General features: G+C 40.4%; 1 protein-coding gene across 2 annotated transcripts in view; it reads right to left on the minus strand.

The window, feature by feature from the left end:
* The window catches only part of GCC2 (GRIP and coiled-coil domain containing 2), a 36,181-nt gene extending 16,524 nt beyond the window's left edge, over positions 1-19,657 (minus strand). For both annotated transcript variants that reach the window (XM_068137487.1, XM_068137496.1), the window contains exons 1-15: positions 19,539-19,657; positions 16,692-16,754; positions 15,958-16,042; positions 14,791-14,858; positions 13,861-13,965; positions 10,610-13,096; positions 9,855-9,924; positions 9,073-9,173; positions 8,894-8,992; positions 5,263-5,382; positions 3,440-3,604; positions 2,962-3,066; positions 1,509-1,671; positions 867-967; positions 667-744 (exon numbers count right to left, since the gene is read on the minus strand). In XM_068137487.1, the coding sequence (XP_067993588.1) occupies positions 667-744; positions 867-967; positions 1,509-1,671; positions 2,962-3,066; positions 3,440-3,604; positions 5,263-5,382; positions 8,894-8,992; positions 9,073-9,173; positions 9,855-9,924; positions 10,610-13,096; positions 13,861-13,965; positions 14,791-14,858; positions 15,958-16,042; positions 16,692-16,754; positions 19,539-19,544 (3,816 nt within the window). In that variant the 5' untranslated portion in view covers positions 19,545-19,657. The remainder of the gene's footprint in view (positions 1-666; positions 745-866; positions 968-1,508; positions 1,672-2,961; positions 3,067-3,439; positions 3,605-5,262; positions 5,383-8,893; positions 8,993-9,072; positions 9,174-9,854; positions 9,925-10,609; positions 13,097-13,860; positions 13,966-14,790; positions 14,859-15,957; positions 16,043-16,691; positions 16,755-19,538) is intronic.
* Between the last annotated feature and the right edge of the window lie 6,355 nt (positions 19,658-26,012).

The raw sequence follows: 26,012 nt of genomic DNA on the forward strand, positions 1-26,012 counted from the left end.
GTTTTTTCTTCCCCCACCAAAGGAATGTGCAATAAAGAACATAGCATTCTACTACACTAATTCCTGTACAGACCTAGTGAATATAAAATTAAAATCCAATATAAGAAAAGAACAGCGATGAAAAAAGAGGCAGGGGTTTGCATGCACCCAATTAAGAAAAAGAGATGTTCTTTGAAGACAGAATTGAAGATAAAAATATAATAGTAGCATGGCAGCATTTATAAAGCCAATTTCTCTCCCTTCCCTTCCCTGTTACCTTTCATTACATTCAACTCCTATTCTGCCCAACCAATCAAATTTATACAGATGGACAACACTTAAGATTTTTGCTGACAATATTACAGTCCTTTGTTTCTAAATTGAAACAACTTCAATTTTTAAAGAAACTGTTTTAAAACATTATCCTAATTACAAGCTTCAAACAACACAGTCCTCTCTTTTGGTAGAAAGGAAAGAGGAACTAGAAAGGTTAAACTTGTTTAAAGAATATCATATGGGAAACAAGTATTTGGGGAAAGCAGCAAACAGACAAAACTCATTTAGAGAAACAAACCAGTAACACAGTATTAAAATTACATCTTTTCTTCATTCTTCTGCCTACTACAAATCACACACTTACTACTTAAATAATAAACCTTATACTAAGAAATAAGGGAAGTTTCTTGCCTTATAGGCTTCCACTTGCTGTTGACTGGCTTCCAGTTCCCCTTTTAATGATGCCTGCAACATTAGATGGTCATTTTCCTGCATGGTAAAGTTATCTGGTTATTAAAATAAGCCAAACCTCAGCAACTTTCGAGCTACTAGCTCATTTTTAAAAGGTTAGTTTAAAAATGGAATACACAGTCATTAACATCTGGACTTACAGCTTGTTTTGAATCAGCCAGTTCTTTTTTGGTCTTCACCAGAAGTTGTTTGATCTTGGCATTTCTTTCCTCATCCTGTTGCATAGTTGTCTGAAGTGACTCTAATGCAGAAAACAGCAATTACATGCAAAGGAAACTTCCCCTCCTATATTTCCTTAAAAACACTGGAAATTATTTAAGCAAATTCTGACAGATTTCTTAAGCACTGCAAACAAGTAGCTTATGATAAGTTTGGCATTATATTTCCAGGTATCACAAAGATCTTCAAATAAATGAAATTGTTTTAAGACTTGCACTTAAGGATTTTAAACCACATGCCAATTTGTGAAGTTTTATGAGTATAGTATGTCAGAATGACAATTCCTGTCAGTCACTGACCTTCAGAACTTATGATTAACTTAACCAGGTAGGAGCCACAGTTTATCAGGCAGGCAATCTGGCTTTAATTTGGTCAATACTAGATCAAATGACTGATAGCCTAGTAAAGTTTCCTTTATGGCAAAGTAATTTTCATTATGTAGCTGTTTAGTATTCCCTGCAAAGCTTATTCTCACTGAACAACTCACGAGGTTGTTTCTGAATTGTGTTTTTTACCATTACTAACTATGCTGTAGTGACTCTCCCTGTTTATAGTTTACTTACTTATTTCTTCCTGTAGAGTGTCTTGCTTTTGTTTCTGAATTCCTGTCTCTTGCTCAAGATCTTCTATTCTGCTGTCTTTATCAATAATCTTCTGATTAAGTTCTTTCACTAGCCTCTCATAATCAGCTATTTCCATATCCATAAGTGTACTCTTCTGAGCATCCTGTAAGTGACACATAATGAAATCACAACTTACAATCTGCCTTGACTACTAAGGAATTAGTGTTTTTCAAAAATTACATTAAAAAACTTTACTACCCATCTAACAAACACTTCAGAACTATTCATACCCACAAGCCACATCCATCTACCAGGTTTCCATATCCTCAGTAAATAATCTGTTTTCAAACAAGAACCAGAGGCTTTGGAAAAACTCTTGCTACTTTCAAAGTTTTACCAGTGGGTATTTGCGGACAATTAGTTTCTGCCATCTCCATGTCCTTACAAGGGCAGCTTCTGAATAGTGCACTGTACTAGTACTCCAGACATCTGAATTCTATTACTGTTTCTACTCAGGACAGGCCACATAACCCAAGCTAAACCAAATAAAAACTTAAAAAAAGAAAAGAAAAAAAAAAAAAAAAAAAGGCAACAAACCACCAGACCTTAAACTCTCCAAACACAAAAACAGGGGTAAAAGCCCTTAAGTTTTCCTACTTGCAAGCCCTGGGCTTTAAAATCCTCAGACTAGAAAGAAAGGGATTCAACACAGCAAGATGGGCCCTAATCTTTGGTGGCCCATTAATCACAGAATCACTAAGGTTGGAAGAGACCTCAAAGATGACATCAAGTCCAACCTGTCACCACAGACCTCAAGACTAAACCATGGCACCAAGTGCCACGTCCAATACCCTCTTGAACACCTCCAGGGATGGTGACTCCACCACCTCCCTGGGCAACCCATTCCAATGACTAACAACTTTCTCTGTGAAGAACTTTCTCCTCACCTCCAGCCTAAACCTGCCCAGGCACAGCTTGAGACTGTGTCCTCTTGTTCTGGTGCTGGTTGCCTGGGAGAAGAGGCCAACCCCATCCTGGCTACAACCACCCTTCAGGTAGTTGTACAGAGCAATCAGGTCACCCCTGAGCCTCCTCTCCTCCAGGCTAAACAACCTTAGCTCCCTCATCCTCTCCTTACAGGGCTTGTGCTCCAGACTCACTGCCCTTCTCTGGACGCCTTCAAGAGTCTCAATATCCTTCTTAAACTGAGGTGCCCAGAACTGAACACAGGACTCAAGGTGTGGCCTAACCAGTGCAGAGTACAGGGGCACAATGCCTTCCCTGATCCTGCTGGCCACACTATTCTTGATGCAGGCCAGGATGCCATTGGCCTTCTTGGCCACACTGCTGGCTCATGGTCAGGTGACTGTCAATCAGCACCCCCAGGTCCCTTTCTGTTTGGCAGCTCTCCAGCCACTCCGACCCCAGCCTGTAGCACCAACATGAACCATACCTTTCTTGCCAGATCTAGTTCTTGCATAGTTTTCTGCAGATGTTTCTTTTCTTTCTGAAGTTGCACCTGAAGTTCCTCTATTTCTCGGACAGCACCACTGTGTTCCTGAAATTGAAACACTTCTCAGTTATGCAGTGCACTTTCAAAACACAAGTCAGCATTTATTTACACTTACACAAACACTTAGGTAGAACAAAGACTACTGATTTCTCTTTTTGAAAATAAAAAAGGTGAAATAAATAAACTAAAAAACAATTTTAAGCGCTTTCCCATTCTATAACAATCCTCAATCTATTCTAAGTGACAGCCCTGCAAAATTCTTTCCATGAAGAGATGAAGCCTTTTAAAAAAGACTGAATCAAGTAACAAGAAAAGTAGGGACTTTGTTCTATAAAAACATAGTTTACAAAGATCTACCAGAAATCACATCCAGTGGAACTAATGTTTCAGCCCATTCACCATCTATACAGATCATTACCTTTGTTTTCTGCTCTTTCAGAAGCCTTTCAGCTTCTAGTTCTTTGTCAGCCTTTGCCTTTGCTCTTTGTATCTCCAGTAGCTGAGTTTCCAGCAGCTTAGCATTACATTGCAGTGTTTCAACACGAGCCAGGAGGTCTTCATTAGCAGAGTGTAACTGATCATGCTGAAATCATCACAGTGGAATGATAAAAATGTAAGCTAAATTTGTATGAGAGAAGATGTTGTCTAAGTTTAAAAAACAAACACTGATTTCCAACGAACCACCTTACAAACAGCATTCCTACAGATGAGTCTGGTCCATGTTTTAAACCACAATAAGAAATAGGCTAAATTAAAATCACTAGTACAATTTGATTATTTAGTTCAGAGTTCATTTGCCCAGCTCTCTTGTAAGATGGCTAGAGTTATAAGAAATATAAAAAAAAAATTCCTAACCTTTATGCTTTCTGCAAGAATCACCTTCCTCCCACAACAAAATCACAGCATCACAGTATCACCAAGGTTGGAAGAGACCTTGAGGATCATCGAGTCCAACCTGTCACCACAGACCTCATGACTAGACCATGGCACCCAGTGCCACGTCCAATCTCCTCTTGAACACCTCCAGGGACGGTAACTCCACCACCTCCCCAGGCAGCACATTGCAATGGCAAACAACTCTCTCAGTGAAGAACTTTCTCCTCACCTCAAGCCTAAACTTCCCCTGGCGCAGCCTGAGACTGTGTCCTCTTGTTATGGTGCTGGTTGCTTGAGAGGAGAGACCAACTCCCGCCTGGCTACAACCACCCTTCAGGTAGTTGTAGAAAGCAATGAGGTCTCCCCTGAGCCTCCTCTTCTCCAGGCTAAACAATCCCAGCTCTCTTAGCCTCTCTTCGTAGGGCTTGTGCTCAAGGCCTCTCACCAGCACCTTCTGCCCTCTAACAGATCAACATCTGCTCCCAACTTGGTGTCATCTGCAAATGCACTACCACTTCAACTTACAGCTGCTGTATTTATAAATAAATATTCATACTATTAATTCCTAAAGATTTAACTGCAGCACCACTAAGTCTTCAATGAGATTGTATTGGTACATACTAAGAACTCCTATATCTGGGCTATTTTTGCAATGATTTTAAGAGATTTGATTTTGACATCTTCGGTGTTCTATCTTGGTTGTCATTATGCTGGTTAAGAATAACGTGAAAAATGTCAACAACTACCCAGACTGTTTTTATCTACAAAATGCTTCATAATAAACTTGAAAAAAAAAATAAAACAATCAACACCTGCATAATCAGAAGAATATATGCTGCTGCTGCAAGGAAACGGTGGCCTAGGTGGATCTTCACTGTAATTATGAATTGGGCCTGGGTGTTTAATTCCTAAATCCCAAAAGAACTGCAACTAGCTTTGCAAAAAATGTCATATCACAGCTTCTTAACTACCATCTCAGACTCTTCCAAATAGCACTACAGTACTCTACAATGCAGTCGCATCCTTGTGAAAGATGCAAAAACCTGCCGTTAATTTGGTATGTTTAAACATTGATAAAATAAGGAAAAAACCCAGCAATTGCCACAGGTGATCACCTGATCTTTACTCTGAGTTGATCTGGGGTAAATTAAGCCCCTTCTATTGGAAATGCCAGATGTTCTAGATATATTTACCCATCACGGTCCAGATAAAAGACAACCCCCCACCCCGAATTCCAAGTCACTATCCAAAATGCACTTAAGTTATGAAACTATATTCAGTAACAAGAACAAGACTGAAACTTACACTCAGTAAGTAAAATAATTTGCTGTAATTATCATTAGATCAGACATATACAGAACTGACCTGTTGGGATGACATCTGGAGCTGTCTTGTGAGGTCATCTATCTGACGTTCAAGATTATTTGCTCTTCCCTTCTCAGAATCCAGTTGTTCTCCTTGCTTATCATATTCTATCAAAAGATTCTTAATACATACAAATATAAAACTGTATTACTTTAACATATAGATTACATAAGTACATTCTATACCTCTAACACTTAGCTTACTAGTATTTAATCATCATCATCATCATCAACCAGGTTGGAAGAGACCTTCAAGATCATCATGTCCAACCCATCAACCAATCCAACCTACCTAAACAACTTTTCATCGTATGAACAAAATTTCATCCTATGAGTTCTCTTATGGCAACATGAGAAACATCAGAATTAAATCATTGTTCTATTACAAGCTCTGGGAGAAATCCTTTCCAGTTCATGAAATTGTAGAGCAATTCAGGTTGGAAGATACCTCAGGTGGTCTATATGCAACCTCCTGCTTACAGCAGGTCAGCAGTGAGATCAGACCAGTTCACTCAGAGATTTGTTCACTCAGAGATTTGTCCAGTCAGGTCTTTTCAAGGACATGCCTCCAAGGACAGAGATGGCATTACACCTCTGGGCAACCCATTCTGAAGTCCAACCATCCTCAATAAGGCAAAAATGTTTATCTATGTACTTGCTTGGCATCTCTCATTTCAGTTTAGGACTAGTGTCTCTCATCTTCCATTTCCATTAATAACCTGGCTCTGTTTCCTTAATAGCATCTCTGCAAGTACTGGAAGGCTGCTATTAACTCAACTTGAAGCTTTCTCCGGGTTGAGAAATTTCTCATCCTTGCACATCACTTATTCCAGTCTCTTGACTGTTGCAATACTCTCATGTCATGTCATAGAATCATTTAGGTTGCAAAAGTCCAGTGAGTCCAGCTATAAACCTAATACTGCCAAGTCCAGTACTAAACCATGTCCTTGTGTGCCATGGCTACATCTCTTTCAAATGCTCCCAGGGATGGTGACTTAAACACTTCCTCACAAAGCCTGTTCCAACGTCCGACAACCCTTTTTGTGAAGAAATTTTTCCTAATGTTCAATCTAAACCTCCCATAGCACAGTTTGAGGCTATTTCCTCTTATCTCCTATCATCTGGGAGAAGGGAGCCAAATCCACCCTTACCGCAGCCTATTTTCAGGCACTTGCAGAAAGCAATAAGGTGTCCCATCAGCCTCCATTTCTCCAGGCTAAACAACCACAGTTCCCTTATCTGCTCCTCATAAGACTTTCACCTTCATGGGAGTGCTGACCAAAGAGATATAATAACTTCCCTTGACCTACCTACTAGCCATACTCCTGTTCTTACAGGCTAGGATCCTCCTGCTACCTTTCATACCAGACCACAATTTTCTCCTTCTTGATGCCTACCAAACCTTCACATTCTTTTTGGAAGCCACACAGTTCCTAGTCTGTATCAAGGAGATCCTCTCTCCCACATGAGCTCTGCATCTGTCTTTGGTGAGATTCAAAAGATTTCTGTTCCATTCTTCAAGCTTGTCTATGTCTCTCATAACGGAAGCCCTGCCCTCCTAATTGTCTGTTCTCAATTAGGAATAATCTGAGTATGCGATAAATAGAACAGAATAAACCAGGTTGGAAGAGACCTTCAAGATCACGATGTCCAACCCATCATCCAACACCATCTAATCCATTAAACCATGGCACCAAGTGCCTCATCCAGTCTCTTCTTAAACACTTCCAGTGATGGTGACTCCACCACCTCCCTGGGCAGCCCATTCCAATGGGCAATCACTCTCTCTATGAAGAATTTCTTCCTAACATCCAGTCTAAACCTCCCCTGGCACAGCTTGAGACTGCGTCCTCTTGTTCTGGTGCTGGTTGCTAGATAGAAGAGACCAACTGCTTCCTGGCTACAACTACCTTTGAGGTAGTTATAGAGAGCAATGAGGTCACCCCTGAGCCGCCTCTTCTCCAGGCTAAGCAATCCCAGCTCCCTCAGCCTTTCCTCATAGGGCTTGTGCTCCAAACCCCTCACCAGCTTTGCTGCCCTTCTCTGGACACGTTCCAGCAACTCAACATCTTTCCTAAACTGAAGGGCCCAGAACTGGACACAGGACTCAAGGTGTGGCCTAACCAGTGCTGAGTACAGGGGCAGAATGACTTCCCTGTTCCTGCTGGCCACACTGTTCATGATACAGGCCAGGATGCCATTGGCTTGCTTGGCCACCTGGGCACACTGCAAGCTCATGTTCAGCCTACTGTCAACAAGTAACCCCAGGTCCCTCTCTGCCTGGCTGCTCTCCAGCCACTCTGACCCCAGCCTGTAGTGCTGCATGGGGTTGTTGTGGCCAATGTGTATAACCCATCACTTGGACTTGTTGAATGCCATCATGTTGGACTCTGTCCATCTGCCCAGCCTGTCAAGGTCCCTCTGCAGAGCCCTTCTACCCTCTAACAGATCAACATCTCCCCCAGCTTGGTGTTGTCTGCAAATTTACTGATGATGGACTCAATACCCTCATCCAGATCATCAGTAAAGATATTGAAGAGCATGGGGCCCAGCACTGATCCTTGGGGCACACCACTAGTGACTGGCTGCCAGCTGGATGTGGCATCATTCACCACCACTCTCTGGGCTTGGTCTTCCAGGCAGTTCCTGACCCAGCACAGAGTGCTGCTGTCCAGGCCACGGGCTGACAGCTTGGTCAGGAGTTTGCTGTGGGGGACAGTGTCAAAGGCCTTGCTGAAGTCCAGGTAGATTACATCCACAGCCTGCCCCACATCCACCAGGCGGGTCACCTGATCATAGAAGGAGATCAGGTTGGTCAGGCAGGACCTGCCTTTCCTAAATCCATGCTGGCTGGGCCTGACCCCTTGGCCGTCCTGTAAGTACATCATCACCTTCTCCAGGTCACTGTTAAGCAGGACAGATCTCAGCATAGACCCGTTTGGTACCCTATTTGTTATTGGCCATTATTTGACACTCTCTGAACCAAACATAAAACTACATTTTTTGTTTTGTTTTCCAAGCACTCATTCAGTTGTTTACCTAGTCAGATTGTCTTGTCCTATCATGAATATGAAAGTATCACAGAAGAGCACCAAAACCTTCCTAAAATCAAGACAAATGACAACCACTGTTCTCTCATTCAACTGTTTTATCATGGAAGGTAATCAGTCAGACCAATTTACTCTTGGTCAATCAATGCTGACTGTCCCAACTCACCTGCTTTTGCTTCATGTGTCCAGAGATGTGTTTCAAGAGGACTCGCTCCCACGGAATTGTTGTTTTCATAATGGAAGGACTTTCTAACTGATCCCCAGTTAAACATACTTTGAAGAATCCATAGGGATTTACGTTTTGCCTCAGCAAGACATCGATATGTATAATACTAGATTTGAAAGGTTTAACACGACCATTCAGTAGAAAGCAAAAAAACCTTATTTGCTTCCGACAGCAGCCACACAGTTCTGTTACCAGAACCTTACATTTCTTTACCTGGATGCTCAACTGCACTGACATAATTTCTTTTGCCAATCATACCTCTGCAGCTAAAGAGCAATACATATCCAGACCAGGCTTCAAAAGCAAAGTATTTCTTGACAGTTAACTGTCTGCTGTAATAATAATACTATTCTTACCTTATAGCTTTCAGCTCCTTGAATGACATCTTTCATTGAAGCCGACAACTGATCTTTCTCTGATCGAACCAAATCCAATTCCTCCCTTAGAGCCTGTGTCTTAATATAAAAAAATATGCATCATTAAAACAGAACCTCATACACAGAATGTTCTTCAGATTAACCAGCAGTCAGGGTACCTCTTTTCGGCTGGCATCTAACTCTTTCTTTGCTTTCACAGCAACAACCTTGAATTTATTTAGTTTCTCTCCTTTTTCTGCAGATTCTTTTTCCAGCCTTCCTAAAATACATAAATAAAAAGTGTAAAAATATGCCTCCCCTCTTCCCCCCCCAAAAAATTTAAATTCAGCTAGAACACAACTCAACTTTGAAACAAAACAAGATATAAAGCCAGGGGAGAAGTTCCAATATTTCCTTCAGTTAAGAATTTCAATTTCATTTTAAGCTAGAACATCCAGGCTCACAGATAGCTTAGTGACAATCTTTCCACCTTTCAGAGGCTTCCATCATAGTTAAAGTTAAAAGCCCTACTCCTGTCTACCTCCACATACAATTCTAACAACTCCAAAACATTTTCTTTCTAATGTGTTGGGATAACTGTAATGAGGCAACAGTAGTGTTAGGAAAGAGTTATTTTATGTCACCTTGGCAGCATTATGGAGTATTATTGGCACAATTATTTCCCAAATTTTAAAAAATAAAGATGAAATACACTATACTGTTTATAGCCAAATGTACACAAGAAATAAAACCCCCAAAACTTAGGAATTACCAAATTATAACTGACTTAAGATTGCTAACAGTATTTCAAATCCCAAATGGAAGGAATATTACAGGAAGCTGCACTGATATCTACTTCCCCAATTCCTTGGCTTGTAGGAAATAGGGGACAATTTTGCAGAGAAGGAAAAACTATCCCTTCAAAACCCCCAAACTTTAAATAAAATAGTGAGAAAGATACCAATTTTTTCTTGAAGCTCTGCTACTGAAGACTGTTGATCAGTTTTCTCAGTCAGTGTCTCCATTAAATTCTGTATAACAAAGAAAGATACTTGTATTACAAACATTTATTTGTGATCACTGGCTTTCCCCTAACAAGCCACCATAAGTTTCAGCTACAGCTGGACTCATGTCTATAGTCTTACTACCATGAAAGTCTTTATGAGCAATTTGATATCAACTTGCTAACTGAAAAACATACTTATGTTGAAAGCAAAACATTCCAACCTTTTAACAGCTGCTTTCCATCCTGGAACAAAAAACGTGAGATCATTAATTCTGCACCTGCTGGGTTTATCAGTTCCCAGGACCTGAAGTTAGCAGCAGCTAAGGCCGAGCATGCACTAGTTGTCTGAGATGGAGATCATAGAAAATTAGAGGTGAAAGATTATGAGGTCAGTTAGTCTATCTAGTTAAATTATGACTTTGAGGGGTAGTGATAGGAAGAGAGGTTCAAGTGCAAACAACTTTTGTCTGGTTCAGTTGTTGGTGGGTTTGGGGTCTTTTGTTTGTCTGTTTGTTTTCCTGGGGGGAGGGAGGAGATTCTGAGGTACTAGGAAACTCAGAAACTGGCTTTTTAGAAGGGAACTCACTTTCAGGCCAAGGGAAAAGGGAAAGAAAAAAAAAAAAAAAGAGAGATAATTGAAAGTATTTTTTGAACCTTAATTCTGAAGACTTTAGAGGTTTAGTCTGTATACTTCAATAACAAAATATAACCTTTAGAGAACTCAGTTCGTCTTTCACATTTCTAAGTTCAGTTTCCTTTTGTTCCAGAATGAAATTTAAGTCGTCTTGTTTTTCTGATCCTTTTTGCTGTTCTTGTATTTGAGTTTCATAAAAAGCAAGTTTTTGAGTAATCTCTTCAATATTAGCTCTAAGATCTTGATTTTCAATCCTTGTTTTTTCATTAGCACTTGTGAGCTCCTGGATATCACATTGAAGTGCTTCTTTTTCAGACCATGCTCCTTTCAACTCTTCTCTCAAGTGAATCTTTTCTTTTTCAAAATCCTGAATGAGTGACCTGTGATCTCTATATTGAGCTGCATTTTCTTCCTCTAGTCTCTCAACTTCCCATTGCAAATGAAGAACTTTCTCCTCATTCTGTAGAGCAAGACAGCGTTCTTCTTTCATTTTTGCCAAGGATTCATTTGCAATTTGTAACAAGTTAAGGGAATCACACTCATCAGAATCTGAAATGCTGCACTCCACTTGCTCAAGTAAGTGGTACAGCTGAGTTTTTACGAGTGACCTGTGCATTTGTTCACTTTCAAGTAATGTTGATATATGGTCTTTTTCTGCAGTCATCATTTGTAGTTTCTTTTCTAAACTTTCAGAGTGCTCTTTCAGTGCTAACCAACTATCTTTTTCAGACATAATCTTTTCCAGCTTTTCACTTAATTCGTCTTTTTCCTGAATGATTTTCTTGTTTTCCTCATGAAGATGACATGTTTCAAATGAAAGCTTCTCTCTTTCATGTGCCAGAGATTCGATCTGGCTTTCCAGTTGCTCTAGCATATGAGTATTTTCAGTCTTCCTCGTTAGAGCTTCATTCAGCCTCTCTGTTAATTCCTCTACCTTTTTTTTCAGGTTACTATTGTATTGGTTAGCAATATCTACTTCTTCCTGAAGTTCCCGAACTTTTCCTTGTTCTTGCCTGCACCTCTCCTGAAGAGTTTCTCTCTCCTCACCCAAGCATTTGACTTCATTTAAAACATTCTTATTTTGATCAATTAGAACAATTATTTTCTCTTCCAGATCTTTCATAGCAGTCTCTTTTTGGTTGATGGAGCTTGTTATTGTGTTATTCTCCTCCTGAAGAGTAACAACTTTACATTTAAGTTCTTCTGTCTCTAGCTGTTTAGACAACAATTTTTCTCTTTCTTCCTGGAGGTGATTCACAGTTTCAAGAAGAGCATCTTTTTCGTTGAAAGCAGCTCGGAGTTTCTGTTGCAGCTCATTAACATCAGAAGCTTGCTGCTGTTTCATTGATTCAAACTCCTGGCTGATCTTTCCAGCAGATTCCCCTAGCTCAGTCTGTAGAGTTTCCATTGTTTCTCTCAGGCTATTGTAATTGGACACTGCTTCTTCTTTATCCTGAGTTAGCTTTTCAAGTTGTTCTCTAAGTTCCTGCATTTCAAATACTAATGCCATCTTGTCTTTTTCAGAACCAGACAATAAAGTTTCATTTAGTTCAGAAATTTCTCTCTTATGTTGCTCTTTGAGAGTCTGAATCTCTAACTTGTGCTCTTTCACAATGTTTTCACAATGCTCTCTCACTGCTTGAAGCTCCAATTTTAGTTTTTCAATTACACAACAATAATCTTCTTTAGTAAGCTGAAGTTCATTTATCTTAAAGTCCAAGTCTTCCCGCTCATGAAAGTACTCATCCTTTATGCGATGGATTTCCTCTTCCAGTTTTACTTTAACATTGCTCATGTAAGTTAACTCATCTTTTAATATACTATGTTGGGACTGGAGCTCCTCTAACCTATATTCCAGGTGCCTAACCTTTTCTTCCATTTTCACTTCTATAGCACATTCTTCTTGTGCATATACAACATCCATCTTGTTTTCTACATTTTTATGTAAGGCTTCTCTTAGCTGTTCCAAGTCATATTCATGCTGGTTAGTACGAGCACACATTTTATCCTTCACATTGTTCTCTTTTATTAAGCTCTCCTTTGCCAAACTGTGCTGTAACTGGTTAATCTGATTTTGCTTTTCTTCACTTTCTTTAGATGATATTTCAAGCTGGTGCATCAATTCTGACACCTCTTGCTGATGAGCAATGTTTAAATTTTTAAGCTCTTCATTCAGACTTTTCATTTCATTATGGTAACCCTGTGAGTTGCTTTTAATAGTTTCCTGCAGATTTGTCACTTCTTTGGTTTTGTCTTCATTCACAGTTTCCAACTGCTTGCTCAGACACAAAATTTGCTCTTCATAAGTAGATTTAATTCTTCGGACATCATCTTGTAATCGTTCAACTTCTTTCTGGCTATCACTATGACGTTCAATCTGTTCTACCAGCACCACCTGTTTCTTCATTTGTTCCTCTAGTTCAATTTTCAGCCTTGTTAATTCCTCATTGTGTTTGTATTGTGCATTTGCTAAGTCACTCTTCAGAGCTTTTATTTCTTTCAAAGAGTCAATACTTGATTGCTCCAGTTGCTTCTGCAGTTCTTCTGTCTTAGCCACTGCAGCCTAAACAAACATGAAAATTATTTAATATTGGTAATATAGCAGTTTCCAAATAAACTGTTTACAATAATGAACTAGAAGACTTAACAGTCCTTAGTTTTAGATATACTAAACCTATGGCAATTTTAAACTATATTAGGATGACTCAATTCAGAAGACACTGCAGAAATTGCAAAAAACATTTTCAGAACGAGAAAGGAAAATTAGTTCTGAAATCCTGTTTGCCAGCATCGTTTCACAAAATCCTCATGACAGACTTCAGCTTTACCAACTATTCTGATAAAGTATTTAAGACAAAATTACTTTTAGTGCATCAAATTCTAGTATCTGGAATATAACAATGATCGTCCATTGCAAGCAGTTCACCCTTCACTTTATTATTAATTGGTATTACTGACATAATACAGGTGCCTTGGCTGAGAGGCTATTTCCTATGAGTATTTAAATGCAAACTTCTTATTTGCAATAGAAACACAAAGCTGACTGATTGAATCCATCACATATGTAGGCTACTAACACAGAGACTGAGCTCTTTTTTGATCAGCCAGTGCATTTAATGTTAAGTTTATTGTCAGTCCTACAAGAAACATAAAATAGGAGGTACAGAGAAAATGTTTCAAGATATGAAGCCTTCAGAGAGGTAACAGGTAACTGAAGGTAACAGGTAACTGAAGAAAAAGATTAAAATGAAATAAACAACAAGCAAAAGTAGAAAATAAACGTAATTTGCAAGTATTTTAGTAATCATCTATTGCTTGTTTCAGTACCTCTGCTTCTTGCCTTCTTTGGATATTTTCCTTTTTCAGAGCCATGCACTGCTGCTGACTTTCAGCTTTTTCCAGAAGTACAACATCCAGCCTTTCTGTGAGAGCCTAATTTTAAGGGGGAAATATTACTGAAAGAGTAGTTTCTTAACAATGAAAGTCTGAATGATTTTTGCAAACCATAAGAACTCAAATATTGAGGTCATTACATTCTGTTGTTAATTAAACAGATCAATCTGATTTTAGAAGTTACTGTCAGCCCAAATATGACAGATACAAAATATGTAGACTAAAACAACGAAGTGGAGTCCTATTCCAAAGTTTAAAAAAAGGTCCTGTTCCAAATTAAATTTCTGTTGAGCTAGTTATTTATTACCAGGTGCAGGAAGGGAAAGGTCTACTTCTGTAGAAGAGAAATCTCCATCCAAATTATTAAAACCAATTTTTCTGTTGATAAGTTTCCTCTGAGCTATCAATCTTCATGTTCATATGCTAACACTCTTACTTTGAATAAGACAGACATCCCTGACATTTAAAAATAAAAATCCAGTTACTATCCAAAAACTGTTTCTTGTGACACACAACTGTAATTATATGTTTCTGAGCTCTTCAAATGACTGCTTCATAAATTTTCTAAATGGCTGATGTCCTCCTGCAGTGGTCATTATAAAAGAAACAAAAGCCTGTCTAAGCAGCAACACCACGAAAAACCTTGCTGAAGAAACTGCACCATGCTGTACACCTCACAGAACTGAATAGTGTTTTCTGAGGAGTAAGTTGGGGGAGAAGAAGCTTTAGAAAATATCTTGAATTCCTGAATATTTCTCAACTTTGACTTGAGTAAGAGTTTTTAAGCTTATTTCCAAGTAATTTCTGTACACGTATTTCAGTCAACATTATGTAATACATTAGAACTCCATTACATATTCCTACCTGAATAATATCATCAGCTCCTCCAGTAGCTACTTTGGATCTGAGTTCTTCAATTTCTTTCTCTAGTTCTTAAAAAAGTACAGAAATTTCAAAGTATGCATTGATGGTCCATCACAGTTGCAAATTACTTGTAAATCTAGTGCCTAACACCACTCCTGTTCACATCAGAGATGTCTTTTACTTCATTTTTGGTTGTTACTAAGTGCTAGAAAGGGCTAATGGAAAAAGAACAAACTTCCAGGATTGTTTGTCCAGTCCTGACATTTAGCATGGTTTCCTGGGGAAGCAAAGTTTCCTTGTTAGGGTAGAAGGACAGCAGATAGAAATTCTTTTAATAATTGTCTTTTAATTATAGTCTTACCTTCTATGTGATGGTCAATATAAATGAGAGAAAAGATACTCAGTTCCTACTGGTTCTCTAAAAACAAGCAGCAAGTAGAAGAACAACATCTTATGAATAGCCCCATTGAGGAAAAGCCTAGCAAGCCCATCCCTTTACTTATTGTTTTTCTGGGCAGCTACCAGCAGTCAGCGTAAGAAGATGACTGCAAACACAGGGCAGTGACACCAGTCCAATTCATGGGCCACTGAAGGGGAAGGAACAGCAGACAGTAGAGGGACAGCATGAGAACACAGATTTACCCAGGTTACTTTTAGGTGATCAACACAATTTTGTTTGGTATATTTCATAACTTCTTGTTAAAGCAGCAAATAACCAAATACAAAGTAGCTAACCATTTAAAAAAATATCCACTGTACTCTACAGCAGTACTATTATTTTATGCAAAAATCTATCAGAGACATTCCCCTTCCTAACTGCTTCCTGAAAAGCAACAGGTATCCTCATAACTGCTAAGGGAAACAGCCAACAAGTCCCACTTCAAGAACTGCACAAGCTGCATTGTTCCATCATGCCAATACTGCCAGATCAAAATTAATTTAATACCTGAGAAAAGAAATGGTTCTTTCCCTTCCCTTCCTTGCTCTAAGGCCTTCAATCTTTATCCTTCCACAAAAAAAATAAATAGTGAAATTGCAAGAAAAAAAGTAATATAGGATATTTGCCTAGAATTTAAATCTACCTAGCAAAAACATGCAGTGTTAATTAGGAAAGGTCAGATAGCACCAAGCATTAAGGCAGAAAATTTTTTCTTTCCAGTAAGGTACCTGTACATCTTGACTTCACTTTCTGTATCAGCATCACCTGCTTTTTTGCAAACTTGATGAGATCTTCTTTAGGCAATGTGTCAAGCTGTAGAAAAACACAGGTTAGAGAAACTAGTTTCCTCTAACACAAAGGTAAACAGAAAACAGGGTACTTTAGCATCTGATTTTCAACAAGTTAAACTTTTGGACATGAAAGTGTCTTACCACACATTTGCAAGAACACTAGCAGTCCAAGTTACTGCTCTTCTGTTATCCAAATCTGGTATTTCAAGTGCAATAACAGAACCTATGTTTAATTCTGTGCTTTTCCAATATCATTCTAGACCACACAGCTGAGCAGTATCAGTTAAAACAGGAGAACGCTGTTGGGAAGGGTTACAATTCACCACTATAATTTGAACAATGTTTTGAAAATAGCATGCTGATCTAATGTTGACATTGCTTAAATTTACTTCCAACAAATAAGTCTGTGTATGTTAGGAAGCATGCCACTGCCAAAACTGGATGCTACTAGTATTTGATAAGATATTGTAACAGGAAATTAACATATCAGTTAAGAACTTTTTCTCCCAGATTTCCAAAACACCATAGCCTAGTGTTTATAAACCAAATTTTCAAGAAGTGTAGAAGACAGGAAGTTGTTAAAAAATACCCTTATGTCTTCTACTAGAGCTTACATAATAAGTTATAACCCTTTCCACAACTGTTAGTTAGATTTGTGAGGACTAACTAACCTTTGATTTGCCTGATCCTGGTGTGCCAGAAGATGCCACCATTTCTTGCCCAGGATCTTGAACCTGCAACAAAATAAAGCACAATCCATGGTAACTGAACTTTTAAATGTAAGACTGCCAGTGGAACTGGCTGCAAATCTGCAAACACTGAGAATAACCAAATACAATGACAGCTCAAAAGAAGTATTTGTAGGATTAGTCTGAAGAATAAGGAAAGAAATTTGATACTCTATCGTTATTAGTATAACACAACAGCAGAACAGAGAATTACTGATTTCCAAACCAGTATGATCTTATAATTCCATTACTAGAGCTGATACACTTCTGAGAAATTATTGTATTTACAAGAGTTACAAAGGCTTGACTCAGTATTTTGTTCTTAAAAGGCTCACTTTAAAAAACATGAATGAAAAAAAATGTAGAGGAGTAGCAGTTAAACCAGACTTTGGGAACTTTTGAGCCACATATACCTCCCAACTTTTTCTTTCTTAAATGTAATGGGTATTGCTGAAATTATTGGCTCAATAAATAAATTCAAGAAGACAGCAAAAGTAAGACTCTTGAACAAAATATAACCCTCTCTCCCTGCTCCACCACACCCCCACTTATTTTTTTTTTTTTTTTTTATTTTTAAACACACTGCTTAGTACTAGAAGTGCTGGCCTGACACAACATACTTCAGCATTCTCCCTATTTCTAACATACATGCATAAAGCCTTCACCCGTAAACTTCCACAGATCTAATAAGGGAGACTCCATGTTACCATACCGTGGTTTATATGACATATGCTTAGCTATACTTGAGAACATGAAGAAACATACATTACTAAGGTAGGACAAAGGAAAAATGGAACAGACACTTCCAATATATCAAGGGTAGCATTTCCAAGCTTTGATCTTTACTGTGCTTTTTCCTCCATATTATTAATATGTTTTAGCTTCTTTGGCATTCTCTTTATTCTGACAAAAAAAAACCCATCCTTGTAACACACTCAGGAAAAAAAATCAAACTGAATCTAAATACTATTTAGAATGGAGAATCACTAACAATTTAGACAGAACAACTGATACAGATAATAAGAAAACCACAATTAGAAACATGAGTTCAAGTACAGACCAAGGACAAAGGCAGTTAGTTATCTCACTCTGTTTCACTTGGGCTAGTGTTTTTATGACATTACCAAAGCAAACATTAGAAGACAATGTGCCCATTAAACAGAAATATTGCTTTGCTGGTTTTTAAACTATGAAGTGTAAGTTTCAGATTTTTTTGGCATGCAAAACTTTGTTAACATTTACATTCTTAATATCTCAGCACTGCAATTATAAAACCACTGTCACTACAAGCAGCATGTATATTTATACAGTACAATTAAGTACTAAATAAATTGCATGTACAGTTTTTAAGATGATAGCACATGTCTCTCCATACTACAGTTAAGGTCAGATGAACCTATACATTAGTTTTACTCTCCTTTGAGCTAATACTGAGAGGCAGAACCACATACCATGCAGTACAACACATCCAGTTCTGCTGTTCTGGAAACAGAAACCAGAAGCAGTTTGGGTAGAGAGCTTCATCCATTTGAATTAGAAGAACAATGAGGAAGATGAATTACTAATAAACCCTAAGCTTTTCATTGATTAGGTGCATCTGAGCTGTAAGCCAGGAAGCACACTAAGTACAACACTGAATCTTGCAAGAGTTTTCAAGCTTTTATTACACACTTCTGAAAGCAGAGTATATTTCCATGCTTTACTGAGATATAAATAGTTTGGGATATTTTATTTATTTAAAGCCTACTTTATCTACACAAAGGTGTTTGCAAGCCACAATTTGGCATGTTCTGTGTATTTTAATTGCTATATATGCTTTACTTTTGCAATTGCTAAACACGCTCTGAGAAAGCCTAACCAATATGTAAGTGCAATACATTAAACTTTGACATGAACTGTGGCAGACCATTACGATCTGAGCAGTGTTTAACTTTCAGGCATCACTAACCCAAATCATACCAAGCTGCTCCAAAACATACTTGGTGCTCAGCTCAGAAATTACCAGGAGGGTTCATTTCATGTACGCATTTTAAAGTCTTTAACATTGCCTTTAGATTTGCCTTGGTAGTTAGGAAAGCTCCCCTGAATATACATCCATCAGTGATTTTATTTACTTGCGTTGGCCATTTCAGCAGAACAGGAATGCCTGTTCACTCGTGGGTACTTTTGAAGAGTAACAAGACATTCGCTGTTTGTCATCTGTGTGTTACTTCCCTTGAGTCAGCACCGGCTGATGTCCCCCAGCCCACGCAGACAGGATGACATCTTCACTTTCAAGCAGCAGGCACTATGCAACCCCTCATACCCTCAGCGACGCGCACACTGCGCAGGACAGAAGTTGAGCACCCACTCCCCGCCTAGGCAGGAGCGCGGTGGGCCGCACAGCACTCCCCCTGACAGCAGCCGCCTAGTAGGGCTGCACCATTCCACGGCGGCGGGTACGGAGAAAAACAAGGGGAGCGCAGCGGCCCGCGGGCTACCCTGCTCGCCGCGCTCGTCCCAGGCAGAAGCCGGCGACGGGCCCCGAGGCGAGCGGCGCAACCCGTAGCCGCCAGCGCCCAGGCATTGCCAACACCCGCCGAAAACCACACGCGACGCGCGGAGAGTACTGCGGGCGACCCGCGGCGGAGCACAGGGGGCTGTCGGAGACCTCCCCCTGCCTCGCCCCCTCCCGCGTGCTCCAGACCAAGGTCACGCGCCCACCGCCCTCGGCAAAGGATCCCCTCCCCCAACGCTCCCCAGCGGCTCCACACCCCCTCTTCCCTAGCCACGCTGTCGCCTTCCCGTTACCTCCATGTTGGGGCCTGCAGACTGCAGGGGCGGGGAGAGTGCGGCACCGCAGAACCTGTTAACCCCGCTACCTTTCCCTCACCCCACTTCCGCCTCCGTCATCCCCGCACGCCGGCAGCGCAAGACCTCCTCTTCCCCGAGCCGGCAGAAGCTCCGTCACCTGAGTCCCGCCCCCTCGGGTCCACGTCCCACCCCCTTGCACGGGCGGAGGTAGAGCGGAAGCTATGTAGAGGGGTGCGGGTGAGCTGAGCCTTGGCGGCATTCCGGCTATGGGCAGGCCGCGTCGACGGCAAAACTGACCTCATTTCGGGCGGTAGCCGTTGTAGCCGTGTCCCTTTCCCTGTGCCGCTTTTATTAGAGCAGAGGAAATCATAGAATTGTTAGGGTTGGAAGGGACCTCAAGGATCATGGAGTTCCAACCCCCCTGCTATGGGCAGGGACAGCTCACACTAGATCAGGTTGCTCAGAACCACAGCCAGCCTGGCCTTAAAAACCTCCAGTGATGAGGCTTCCATTAGCTCCCTGGGCAACCTGTTCCAGTGAACATGGTGAAGAACTTCTTCCTAACGTCCAATCTGAATCTACACATTTCTATTTTTGTTCCATGCCCCCTAGTTCTAGCGTTACCTGACACCCTAAAATGTTTCTCCCCAGCTTTCTTGCAGGCCCCCTTAAGATACTGGAATGCCACAATTAGGGCTCCTTGGAGCCTTCTCTTCTCCAGACTGAATAGCCCAAACTTCATCAGTCTGTCCTCAGAGGTGTTCCATCCCTCTGATCATCCTCATTGCCCTTCTCTGGAGATGTTCCAGCACCTCCAGATCTTTCCTGTAATAGGGGCTCCAGAAGTGGATGCAATACTCCAGGTGGGGTCTCACCAGAGTGGAGCAGAGGAGGAGAATCACCTCCCTCAACTGGCTGGCTATACTTCTCTTGATGCAGCCCAGGATGTGATTGGCTTTCTGGACTGCAAGTGCACACTGGTGGCTCATGTTGAGCTTCTCATCCACCAGCACCCCCAAGTCCTTTTCTTCAGGGCTGCTCTCGAGCCAGTTCCTGCCCAGCCTGTATTGGTGCTTGGGATTGCCCCAACCCAGCTGTAGGACTTTGCATTTGGTCTTGTTGAATCTCATCAGGTTGTCATGGGCCCACCTCTCCAGCCTGTCAAGGCCCCTCTGGAGGACATCCCTTCCCTCCAGCGTGTCTGCTGCACCACACAGCTTGGTGTGGAAGGGGTATGGCTACAATGCCTCACCATTGCCTGTTTCTGAAGGGCTCGTTAGAGGTTCACACTGCTGCAAGTTCACCTCAGGGTACAGAAAGCCTGTTTCTAGGCAAATCTATCAGTGTCTGTGCTCAAACAGGTACTTAAAGATTTAGGGTCCCTTTTTTAAAATCTCAGTGGAAGCACAGAGTGATTAAGTTACCAAACATCGGATATGAAGGGCTGTACCAGAGCAAATAACAGAAGCCAGGTGTTAGGGTGTGTAATTCCGTTCTAATTAAGAGCAATTTTTACAGCTACTCCGAAGTGCACTCATTTTTTTATTGTAACCATGGATGCACCTTGATAGTGCCTGGATTATTGACATCTGTGATAAATAATTGATTTTTAATGAGAAATTGTCTGGGAGAAACACTTTAGGTGAATTTTATTTGCATTTCACCAGACAATACAGAATATCACTGAATTAATTACTGTGTCATGAGAGAATATAATTTTAATAAAATAAGACAGTCATGTTAGTCAAAATGTTGCTCTCAGAAGAATAATCTGCATTTTACTAAGTTTGCTTGTTGTCATTTTTTTAAAATTCGTGACAGAAGGCAGAGTATTCTTCACATAAAAGTCACAAGTTATTTCACTGTATGTGCAAGTGCACAACTGCAGCACAAACATATGGTGGCTGGCAAGGAACAGATCTCACTAACTTAACCACATGATGTTGGTTTTCCGTAACTTCTACTCTTAATACTTTTTAGAAGCCACACAGGGCACTAAATAAATGACATTTTCCTTTCCCTATCCATTTTGGGAGACTCTAAGTACCTACGCCTGGACTGCTGTGGTCTAACATGGGAGGTTCATATGTCAAGAAGAGCCTTTATAGATACAGTCCTTCCAAAACCATCCTATGACAAGAAATTTTGACCCTAAACTATGCCACATTCACTGCTTTGTCTTTCCCGATCTGCAATTGAAGTTGGACTATCTGGTAAACTTACCTTCTCTTTTAGAAAACAATGTTTCATGTAAATTTGTTCCTTCTGTCTGTCCTCAGGAAATAGGTGTTATGATCCAATTCTTGGGTCATCCCATGATTTTGCCAATGAGGAAACTGGTTTTAGAAATCATCCAAGGCGGACACACGAATGGTTTTCATGTGTGTTTGTACTGAGGACAATGAACTGCTGGCTCACTCATCGCAGGCCTCCTGGCTAGGGAGCTCTCTGCTTCTGTGCAATAGGTATTGGATAGAGACAGGACAGTTCTCCCCTCCCACTCCCCTCCATTTTGTGCAAAAAAAATGTAGGTATATTCTACAACTGAGATTGTCTTGAATGTCTTTCATTCTGGACCCAAACTTCAACACAATTGCAAAGCATTCTGCTTGGGATGAATTCTTTGTAGTTAGAAGAATGACAAATGTTTCTAGAATTACTAGAAGAAACAAGATCAAGGATTTTGACTGTTGATGGTTTCAGTTTGTTACAGTAAAATATAAGTTGATCCATATTTTGTGGGGAAAATTGTCGATTTGAAGCTGCAATTATCTTACATAATTTCCTTGAGCAGTTTATGAACTGTATTCCTTACCTATGCAGAAGGAGCCAGTAAGTTGATAGATATTGCATGCAGCTAATTCGAGAGAAGATAAGTTAGAAAAACAAGAATTTTTTTTGTGCTGCATATATTCTATCATTTAATTATCTTTGTAAAGGATAATTAGTTCACCTCTTTGAATAGCATTGTTTATGTAAAACAAGTTTGCCATGAGGTTTATGAGATGTGTTGGGGCAAAGCATAACAACATTTACATTTTGCTTTCATTGAGAACCCAGGTCCCAGAGGGCTGTGATTAGCCCTTACATCAAGGCAGGGTACAAATGCTTGTTGACTGTAATGGGAATTATTAGACCTGGAAAAATTTTCTGAAGAGGACAGAATGAGAAAATTACTGTAATTTTGCAACTGCAGAATGCATTTCCAGCATTCAAGAGCTGGTGCTTTAAACTCTTGTCATTGCAGAATCTGCCTTTTCAACAGGTTCTGCAGATCATAAATGCTTTGACTCATGTACCATGTCAGGCTAGTCAGCATTCTTGCTTTGAGCTACCTCAGTGGCCTTTCTGTGTGCCAAATTAGTAAAAAGGAAAACAGGGTATGATTTTTTGACATGCTAACTATTCTTCTTTGGAAACTTAAAGTATTCTTCCCGCTCCATGCAAATGAACCATAAATTCTTTGGCTATGACCATTTTGTTGGACTGCATTTAGGATCAGTAGGTTCCCTCTGGAGTGGAATGTTAGAGGCTGCAGTGAAAATGTTAAAAAAGCATAAAAGGGGAGGTGAATCTGAATGCTTATATAGAATCATAGAATTGTGTTTATTCAAGAAGTTCTCTAAGGTCATCAAGTCTAATCATCAACCTAACACCACCATGACCATTAAACCACATCCCATAGTGCTATGTCCACACATTTCTTGAACACCTCCATGGACAGTGACCTTCCTAGGCACCTTCCTAGGCAACCTATTCAAGCACCTCACCACTCTTTCCATAAAGAATTTTTTCCTAATACCCAACCTAAACCTCCCCTGGTACAATTTCAGGACATTTCCTCCTTTCCATTATCTAATACAGAGAGAAGAGACTGACCCCCACCTCACTACAACTTCCTTTCAGGTAGTTGTAGAGAGCAATGAGGTATTCCTCTTTTCCAGGACAAACAATTGCAGTTCCCCTAGCCATGTTCTCTAGACCCTTAACCAGCTTTGTTGCCCATCTCTGGACATGCTCCAGTAGTTCAGTGTCCTTTCTGTAGTGAGGGGCACAAAACTGAACACAGTATTCAAGGTGCAGCCTCAGCAGTGTCAAGTACAAGGGCAAAATCACTTCCCTATTCCTGCTGGTCATACTGTTCCTCATACAGGCCAGGGTGCTGCTCCCCTTCTTGGCCATTGGAGCACATTGCTGGCTCATGTTCAGACAGCTGTCAACCAATACTCCCAGGTCTTCTACTACTAAGCTGCTTTCCAACCACTCTGCCCCAAGCCTGTAGCGTTGCCTGAGGTTGGCAGACCCAGGTGCAGGACTGGGCACATGGCTTTGTTAAACTTCATACAACTGACCTTCGCCCATAGGTCCAGCCTGTCCAGATATGTGTAAGATGTAAGGGCACTGCTGTCCTTTTTATTTACCTCAAAACTATCTTGTGTGTTGAAGGATTTGGTTAGATATTAAAACCCAAAAATGTATATGTAGTCCTTAATTATGATCTTGAATTGCAATAAAACCCTGAAAAGTAAAAAGTTTGATATTCTATTACTCATCTGCAAAGTTCACTAATGTTGTTGGAAGGTAAGTGTGAAACTGAAACAAGGAAACTGACATTTTGTTTGAGCTCCTAGGGTTGGGTCTTGATAGAAAAGACTGTTCTGGTGTTAACAGAACACAAAAGCCTTTTAACCTACACACAGAGGTACAGCAAATACCGAGTGAGGGTTATTGGTACAATAACAAATTATTGTGAAGCAAGATGCCAAATTTGAACAAATTTTTTAAAAAATCAATTACCTTAATTTTTAGGTGTCTAAATGGAGACTTTAACTATGCTTGTATTACCTGTAGAAAAGCAGGACCCAATGTGGCTTGCTTTAGACATAATCATTCTGTCTCCACAATCATGGTAGATGGCTATAATTCACCTGTGATCCTTCACATAGTCCTAAAGGCAGACTGAGCTCATGCTGCTGATAAATACCAATTGCCCTTGCAGCAGGCTATCCTGAAGCTCTTCTGTAAAATAATCCATGAGTAATTCGCTTCTTCAGCATTAACTATGGAGCACTGCTGCATGACAACATTCCTGGTCCACCTACACAGAGCCTAAGTCTGTGCTTGGTCTGGATGGCAGGCACAGTCTTGTTATCCACCCTAAGCCTATGGCTTCAGGTCTGGAAGCACAGTTTGATTGAATTTGATGAGTAGGAAGGGCTTAACTTTCTCAGTGTACTTCTAGATTCACCTACAGTGTACACTGAAACAAGGCTTGCATCCATCATCCAAGACATGAAGCTCAGGTTTAATGCACCTCTGGAAAATTCCATAATTAATAAGTAACCTTGTGGTAAAGATAAGACTCTGTGTGAACATATTGTCATAAACCATTATAAAAACATAATGTCTATATTATATGGTAGGATATCTGTATCCTGTATGGGTAGGATGAAAGAAATAAAAGCTATCTCCTGTTCCTGGTCTGTTTCCTAACTGGAGAAAGACTGACTTTCAATCCAAGCATGAAACAATCATCCTCAGTAACCTTACTGGAAAGGAAAGCAGTGTCCCTCTGTCTTTATACTGTCTAAGAAGACAGAGCAGCTCCCTTCTCTGTTCCTGTATTCAATTTTTTGAAGCTTGGTGCTTCTTCCATTCTATTTTGCAAATGGTTGCATTCCACATGGAAGTAAAGTGGCTCTTCTAGTTGGTAATGACAGTCAAGCTAGAGGGTGATCGTGACTACTCTAGAATTAATACAGCAGTTGCTGTTAAAAAGTCTGTATCAAAACTGGAATCTTCAGTCATTCCCATGGGAGGATTTGTTTTGGTAATTTTTAGTGCAGAACTACAAAACAGAACTATGTGAGTGATTACCATCAACATCGATTATCAAACATTTGTTAGAGATCACAGAATCACAGAATCAACTAGGTTGTAAAAGACCTCAGAGATCAAGTCCAACCTATTACCTAACACCACCTGATCAACTAAACCATGGCACTAAGTGCCTCATCCAGTCTCTTTTTAAACACCTCCAGTGATGGTGACTCCACCATCTCCCTGGGCAGCCCATTCCAATGGCCAGTCACTCTTTCTATGAAGAATGTTTTCCTAACATCCAGCCTAAACCTCCCCTGGTGCAGCTTGAGACTGCATCCTTTCATTAGGTCACAGGTTGCCTGGGAGAAAAGACCAATCACCACCTGGCTACAACCACCGTTCAGGTAGTTATAGACAACAATAAGGTCTCCCCTGAGCCTCCTCTTCTCCAGGCTAAGCTACTCCAGCTCCCTCAGCCTCTCCTCATAGGGCTTGTGCTCCAGACCCCTCACCAGCCTTGTTGCCCTTCTCTGGACACACTCAAGCATCTCAACAACTTTCTTGAATGGAGTGGCCCAGAAGTGGACACAGTACTCAAGGTGTGTCCTGACCAGTGCTGAGTACAGGGGCAGAATGACTTCCCTGCTC

This window comes from Melanerpes formicivorus, unplaced genomic scaffold (assembly GCF_026170545.1).
Source record: "Melanerpes formicivorus ecotype bairdi unplaced genomic scaffold, bMelFor1.0.p_v2 SCAF_1, whole genome shotgun sequence".
NCBI lineage: Eukaryota > Metazoa > Chordata > Aves > Piciformes > Picidae > Melanerpes > Melanerpes formicivorus.